Consider the following 8172-nt stretch of genomic DNA (forward strand, 5'->3'; position numbering starts at 1 on the left):
TTTATACTTCTCAGTAAGCTGCTTCTTAAACCTGACTGGAAATGGTAGAGGTGGCTTGTATGGTGGAGGAATGAATCTCACAGGTTTATCCTTGGGAGCAGCGGGTTGGTTAGTAGCTTGAGGATCAGATTGCTTGGCTGACTCAATTGGATCCTTAAGCACCTCGACGGGATCCTTTATCTGAACTTCATCTTGAACAAAATCCTCCCCATCTAAACTCTCATTGTCCTCAGTGAGCCGTACATCTACAGCTTGGGTGGTGATGGCATGGATAGTAGCATAGTCCTTGGGGTTTTGAACTGCTTTTCCAGGTTGTTGGCCAGGTGTTGGGGTAGAACTAGAAGTAGTCTTGCCTTCCATATACTTCATCTTGGAGTTAAGAGCTTCAAACTTGACATTCAGATCATTGTATGAACACTCCATTAGCTGATTGAGTTCAGCAAACTTCTTGGCAATTTCCAGAGAACCGCTAGCTTGACCCTGAAGAAGTAGTTGCATCATGTGCTTCATTTCTTGATCAGGAGCGTGAGTAGGCTGAACTTGTTGAGGTGCAAACCCTGACGGTGGTCCTGAAGAAGCTTGGTAACCTTGATGGAGCTGTTGTTTAGGCACGAATCCTGGATTATAAGGCACAAAAGGTTGTTGGTTACCTTGTTGTTGCTGCTGAGGAGGGTACACTTGATCCTGGGGATTTGCAACGTTGGTACTCCTGTAAGACAAATTGGAATTTGCCTTATAGGGGTTGTAACCCTTGTTGTAACCACCTTGATTCTGGACGTAGTTGATCTCCTCAGATTGCTCACCCTCCCCATCTTGAACTTGGAAAGGGTCATCCTCAGTTACGAAATGGATGGTCTGCTGCTGACTTAGCAAGAGGCGGTCAAGCTTGTCATTGACATTCTTAAGGTCCCTCTTGTACTTCTCCTCAGACCCAGTGTCACCTCTAATTGTGCGGTCATAATCTTCATTGTAGTTGCCGTCAGACTCGGCGAGATTCTCAACTAGTTGCCATCCTTCATCAACTTCTTTGTTCAGGAAATTACCATTAGAGGCAGTGTCAAGCAGCATGCGTATTTTTGGGAGTACACCACGGTATAGAATGCTCAGCAGTGACTCGTTGCTGAACCCATGGTGAGGACACTGGCTCTGGTAACCCTTGAAACGCTCCCAGGCTTCACATAATGTTTTTGAGCTCTTCTGAGTAAAACCAGAGATGTCATTCCTAAGACGTTCAGTTCTGGCAATGGAGAAGAACTTCGCCAAGAATTCTTTCTTGCAGTCATCCCAAGTGGTGATGGATCCCTTGGGAATGTTTTTCTCCCATTGATGAGCCTTATCTCCTAGGGAGAATGGGAAGAGGCGCAACTTGAAACCATCCTCACTCACTCCATTGATCTTGGTGAGACTGCACAGACGGTCGAATTCATCCAAGTGGTCGAGTGGGTCCTCCTTAGGCAAACCGTGAAACTTGTTTCCTTGGATCATGGAGATCATACCACTTTTGATCTCGAAGTTGTTGTTTTGCACGGCGGGAGGGACGATCCTAGCACGTTGAGTATGAGTGTTCGGTGCATCCCCAACACCAATGTTTTGCGGTCGCGGATTTGGTCCATTCTGTTGTTCCATAGTGACTGGTGCGGGATGATCAGTGATATGACGAGCTTGTCTTGGTCTTTGTAATCGATTAATGTCGTCGATAGCAGGAAGGAGATTCTGATGTCCTCTTGATCTGGTGTGCATGCAAGGTTGCAATCAACATGTTCCAGTGATGCAAAACAAACAAGTAGACAACCAAAACAAGTCAGTACTCAGAATGAAAAGTGTAACAGATATTAATCTTGTAAAACTTGAAATCTTAAATGTAGCAAAGATATTTCCAAATGGCAACGGCACCAAATTGATACTAGGTTTTTTGTCTGTCTATCCTAGCAGGTTCAATTAACCTTATGTGTTATAGTACTTAAAGTGTCAATCTAAATGGGATGTTGCTAGCAATCAAGATGCAATCAAGAAATCATAAGTTAAGCCAAATCAAAAAGAGTGTTTTTATGTCTAACAATCCTAGAGTGATAAGAATGCAAAACGAAAATGAATCACATAACTAGAAACGAAACAGTCTCAGGAATGTAATATCAATAAAAAAGATAGAAGTCCTAAGGATGGGAGTAATTGATGTCGGTGGAGTATCCTAGTCTACAGAGTGTTTAACATGCCACAAGCGATCTATCCCTAAACAATGAACATCACAACTTAGCTAATATTTTCTCTTTGCAAAAGCTACTCAGACTCAAACACTTCCATACCCAGCTCTCGCTAGAGAAACATGGTTGAGCAGGCATGACAAACAAGTTCATTCACGTCAACAAACATCCTAGATAACTAATCTCTTAGGCTAGGAACATAAGTCTTTGGCACTAGTTGGTCAGACATTTCATCAAACACCTTTTGGGTGTGGAAATGTCTCGAACCTAGTTCCAATTGATCAGAGAGAAACTAGCATTTCTAACACTAGTCCAGAAGGGAATCATAAAAATCAAAGCTTAAACACTCTACATCCTAAGATCCTCCACCTAGTCTATCCCATCCCTAAGAACTCTAGCACTACTCAGATCCGGAAATCATCACCAAAAACACAAATCCAGAAAACATTAAACAAAGATAATAAGATAGACAAGAATGAGTTGAAAAACTTTGTAGAAGAAATCAAATGCAAAAACTAAACGGATTAAAAGATATCTGGATACAAAGTCTTAAAACGTTTTAGGTGGCTAGGTAGAACCTTAAGAACAAAACGAGAATAAAAGATGAGATGTCCCCAAACGAAGACTTAACAAAATGTATATGTAGTAAAAACATGTGAATCCCTAAAACTTAAAACGACAAGATAGAGCGTCGGTTCGGGAATCTCCTGAAGCGTGTGAGACGGAAAATCTTCCTGACATGTGCGAACAAGTGGTGGCTCGAGTGGGTGATGGTGTTGGCTCGAGCGGGTGGCTCGAGTGGTGGAGGGTCGAGTCGACGGGCAGCGGCTCGAGTTGGAGGGTCGAGTCGACGGGCAGCGGTTCGAGCTGGAGGGTCGAGTCGACGGGCAGCGGCTCGAGCTGGGTGAATACGCATCCACTAAAACGATGATTACTCCTGAACCACACCTCCTATTGGCTTGAAACAAACGGCATTGGAAAGAAGACTCAATTCTCTATAACTTTGATGAAGACGTCGAAAGCTAAATCCCACTCGAGTGGAACGGCTCGAACGGGGTGGCTCGATCGACGGTTCCGGGAGTGTTGATGACATCCATTCCAGGCATGATGGATCGAGTGGGATACTGGTGCTTCTTCCTGGGAGCGCGTCCAAGTTGAATGTCGGTCGAGTCACATGACGTCCATTCCGAGCATGCTTGGTCGAGCCGCATGTCTCAACCTCCATTCAGTTCCAACAGTCTGGACATCTCCTAAACACCTGAAATAACTCCAATATGCAAGATGTATGCAAGACAAATGCAATAAAAACAATGCAAAACAATGAGTTAAGAGAACAAAATGAATAACAAATGCATGATGAAAGAGTGTAAAATATATACATATCAACAACATCAAACACACTTGTAACCAAGATGCATTGTTACAAAGACACACCAAGCACAATTTGCTAATCAATTTCCAATTCTTAATTTCTCTTTTGCTCTACATTGCATCATCCATCAACACTTTAATCCGAGCCTTTAACTCATCAATCTCGACAGCAACCTCAGATTTGGCACTGCTTAACTCGCTCTCAATGTTGGTCAGTTTAGGTAAAGCCTCAACAACCTCCTCATAAACACCATCTTCGACCCATTTAAACAAATGGTCCTGCTTTTACGAAATATTTTTGATTATCACATAATTATAAAAACACACACAGAATCATATTTAAATCACTTACATCTCCTCTGGTTGGAAACGGAAATAAGGTCTTCATGAGTTCTGTTTCGAGCTTGATGTGTTGATGGCGATGTCTAAGCCGCAATGACATTTTCAAGGAAAACCATGGCACCAACGTCCTCTGTTCTCACCACTCGATTGTCCTGAATTGCAACTCATACTCGATTCGTTAGTGTAGAGGTGAAGATGAAAAAAGAAGAATTGGGGCTGTAATTGTGAAGAGAAGACGAAGATGAAAATTTAGGATTCTGAATCAGAGTCGTTTTTATCCTTAACGGATCTGTTAACGACAGCGTAACAGAGAAGCTAACGGGTGTTAATTGCTCTGTCACCCGAAATTACGACCTGGGGTTTTTAGCCTGGTCAATGATGTTTCATGTTTAAACAGAGAGTCAACTGCAACTGTATGTTTTAAATGGCCGGAGGCAAAGTTGATGGTTTAAATGGCGTTTTTGTGCAAGTTCATAGTTAAAACGACATTTTTTCCATTTTCAAATAGACTAAAAAATTTATAAAAAATCAATATAATGAATGTCGTGTTGTTTCTGCGGGTCATTCCAACAGGTGACTAAAACATGTTATCGGAGAGGCATACATGACTCATGTAGGAAAGTACGTTTGGAGTTACCAACTCAGTTGAGTTCGAAGATTTTGTCTCTGACCAAAGATGTGGCTTTGAAGAAGGGATTCCATCATCCCTGATGACCAAAAATGGCCAGTGGGACGAAGATTGAGACTTTGATCTTAGAGTTTGTCGACCGTTACACAATTTTTTGGGAAAATCTCGTGACAAATGAAAAATCTTAAATATTTTTTAAATAATTAAGAATTTAATTTGAAACTTAATAATAGAAAATAGATTTTGTTTTTCACTAAAAATAGCAAATGCTCCAAAACATCTAGATAAAATATAGCAAAAACACTAAAAATAAATGTTTAAACAAAACACAAGATATCATACACAATTTTTTTGAGAATAACAAATTTTCACATTGTTCTCATTCTTCTCATCTCCTAAGAGAAGGAAACTCAGGAGATGAGAAAAAAATTTTGGTGGTTGTTTTTAAACAATAATATAATACACATTAAATCTTTGAAACGATACCAACTTAAAGAAGAAGAAGCTGCGTTGATCTTCCCAAAAGATCCTCCATGGTTCAAGCCATGGATGGTTCCTGTTATGATGATTTTCGTTCTCTTTGTCTTTTCTATTGTAGGAATTTGTCGACGTTGTCACAATTGTCGTCGAGGCGAAAATTCTCCCAGTATCCATCCTATCACCTAATTATTTAGACTCTTTGTTTTTTTTTTCTTTTGATAAAATGTAAATCATTGTTGGTGAAATATACATTTTACAGTTTGGCCGTATCAATTTCTTATCATTTTAATCTAATGAAAGACACGCAAAAAAAATATGACAAAACTAAGGATAAACAATGCGGGAAAATAACAGTACAAGATGAAGGATATGAAAAGGAATTTTTCTTTATTTATGATTAATCTCAATGCAATTCAGAACATAATATAAATACAACACACCACAAGAAGATGATGGTTTTCCTAAGGTGTCTGAAGCTCAAAATAATAAAATAAATTATGGGATCTAAGATTTAAGTTCAACATTTCGTCGAACATATTTTTGTTTTTGTAACTAATTACATAATTTTTTTAATGTAGTTTCAAAATATTGGCCTTGTTTTACTTTCAATATTTTGGCCATATTGTTTCCCTTCTTATCATTTAACATTTTCTATATAAGCTATATACAATATATATAAAATTTAACTTCTAAATGGGGTTGTTTAATTTTGGACGCCAAAGCCATTGTTTCACTAGGCTTCTTATTCGGACCGGCTCTGATTCAGTCTTTGGCAGCAATTCCTCAAATATGAGCTAGAGATCCTTTGGGGCCAACCAACCAAAAGTCGAGTGCTCAAGGCAAAACTTACACATGTCAATCTTAATCTTAATATTTAATTTATATTCCTCTTCAATAAGATAGTTGCTCGATAGTGCGAGCAAGTCTATAAGAAAATCTCTTAAGTCAAGCTTAAATGTTTTATATGTAAGTAAACGCACTTGTACATAAAAATAAAATAGAAATACATTTGTACATATTTAGACATTTTATTGAATGTGTGTTGTTACATGATACCAAACTCTATTAGCTAGTGGGTAAAGTGAGTGTGCATTGTCAGATGTTAATATGTCCTACTTTATCCCATGAAATATTTAACTTTTGTTTAATAGTCCGACCAAGAATTAGTTGCGTATACGTCCAAAATAACACCGGCAAGACAATGGAGAGATGTCCACTATTTTCGTTTTGATATCTGACTATGAATCCCATTTGTCCACTAACTTTTTATCTTTATATATTGGTATATTCCTTTGCTAATGCGAATTAGAATCAGTGTAATTAGTCCAAAACTGAAAAAACAAAAAAAGGAGAGGAATGAGAATGAAGATCGACACAGACAGCATAGTTGTGCCATTAAGTTTGTTGATAGCAGTGGGATACCATGTCTTTCTGTGGAGCACCTTCAAGCACAACCCTTCTCGTACTTCCCTTGGCATTGATTCCTCCAAACGCAAAGCTTGGTTCCGTGACATCAAAGAGGTTCTTCTTTTTTTTTTTTTTTTTTAGATGTTTGTTCTATGTAGACTTTGTTTTGCGCTTATATGTTATCATAAAAAAAATTATTTTCTTTTCAAATTTGAACTAAACCAAAATATTTAGGCAACTATGATTTTTTTTTTACAAACTTTTATCTTGTTTTTTTCGTTTCTTCCTAAAGTTTTCAAAAGATGATTGAAGTATGTATATATTGCAAATGTAAGCACATTAATTTCTTTACCAAAAAAATAAAATTAGTTGTAAAACGCAAACGGAATAAATGGCTTTAGTGTTTACATGTAACACATATCTTCAGTGAAAAATCAGAAAATAATTCACTTGTTTCTTTTTCATATGAAACAATCAAACCCCTTATGTCTTTGTCATTATTAATAACTATTAGAGTATAAATATGCAAGGGTAAACATACTACTCATTAGTTTTACGTTGAACAATAGGTTTTAGTTTAAAAAGAAAAAAAAAAATGTTCAACGCAAACAGAATAATTAAGCGTTTCTGTTTACATTTTTTACAAAAACATTAGCTTTTACGTTTTACAAAAAAGTCACATGTAAAGTTGTAAACGCAAAGACAAAATTCTGCTTTTACGAGTAAAACAATTAAATCCCTAATGTCTTTGTAGTTTTTTTTTGTTGTTGATCATAATGAAAACGCAGGGTGATGATAAGACTGGAATGTTGGCTGTACAAAGCTTGAGGAACAAAAAAATGGTGACAATTCTCACCGCTTCCATCGCCATACTTATCTTCCTTTCTCTAGCCGCGGTAACTAACAACGCGTTTAAAGCGAGTCATCTCATCACCGCGGCCGATGACATCTTCTTCGGCTCACAAAACGCTAAAATCTTCGTCCTAAAATATGCCTCTGCCTCGTTGCTTCTTGCGGCGAGCTTCTTCTTTAGCTCAATTGCTCTGAGTTATTTTATGGATGCAATTTTCCTAATCAACGCGATTGCTAAGAAGACTGAAGGAGACTGCGACTGCGGTTTTGATATCACGGGGACAACGTCGTTTAGGGAGTATACAAGATTGGTGCTGGAGAGAGGGTTTTTAATGGCTATGGTTGGGAACAGAGTTATGTGCGTTTCTGTACCGTTGTTGCTTTGGATGTTTGGACCGTTACCGGTGCTTGCGTCTTCGTTAGGCCTTGTTTGGGTATTGTATCAGTTTGATTTTTCAGCGAACGCTAAAATTTCTGTTTGTAAACCATAGAGTACATTGAAAATTTGGTTGTATTGTAGTCCAGAGTGGTTTAGTATCACCCGGTTAACCCGATTTAAACCAAAAAATAAACTATTTGACATTTTGGGCCTAGCTCGACATCTATTGGTCTGGAAACCAACCTAGAAAAGAAGATACCGAGAGATAAGATCGAATCCCATAAGAACCTTAGGCTCAAGTTTACTTTAGAAAACCCCTAACTTGCGAATAAAACTAGTTAGATCTCTCTTGTAATCTTTTAGCGGTTCTTGATCAAATAAAAAAAATCTTTTTTCTTTTTGAATCTTTCTCTGTTTTATTAATCCGGTTTAAATTAGCTGTGTGAGTATTGCTTAGACATCCCCATAATTTTGTTGCATTTGATACACATATATGCCCCCCCCCCCCCCCC

The 8172-nt window shown here is 38.2% G+C and overlaps 2 protein-coding genes across 2 annotated transcripts; both read left to right on the top strand.

Annotated features, from left to right (window-relative positions):
* On the top strand, positions 4910-5283 carry LOC109130599. The gene has a single exon (XM_019240308.1). It carries the CDS (start codon positions 4960-4962, stop codon positions 5206-5208), a length of 249 nt encoding a protein of 82 aa, XP_019095853.1. The 5' UTR covers positions 4910-4959; the 3' UTR covers positions 5209-5283.
* LOC104760636 lies at positions 6330-7874 on the top strand. The gene is made up of 2 exons (XM_010483595.1): positions 6330-6543; positions 7218-7874. The coding sequence occupies exons 1-2, from the start codon at positions 6379-6381 to the stop codon at positions 7770-7772; spliced, it is 720 nt and encodes a 239-aa protein (XP_010481897.1). The 5' UTR covers positions 6330-6378; the 3' UTR covers positions 7773-7874.

Source organism: Camelina sativa, chromosome 18, assembly GCF_000633955.1.
Source record: "Camelina sativa cultivar DH55 chromosome 18, Cs, whole genome shotgun sequence".
Taxonomy (NCBI): Eukaryota; Viridiplantae; Streptophyta; class Magnoliopsida; order Brassicales; family Brassicaceae; genus Camelina; species Camelina sativa.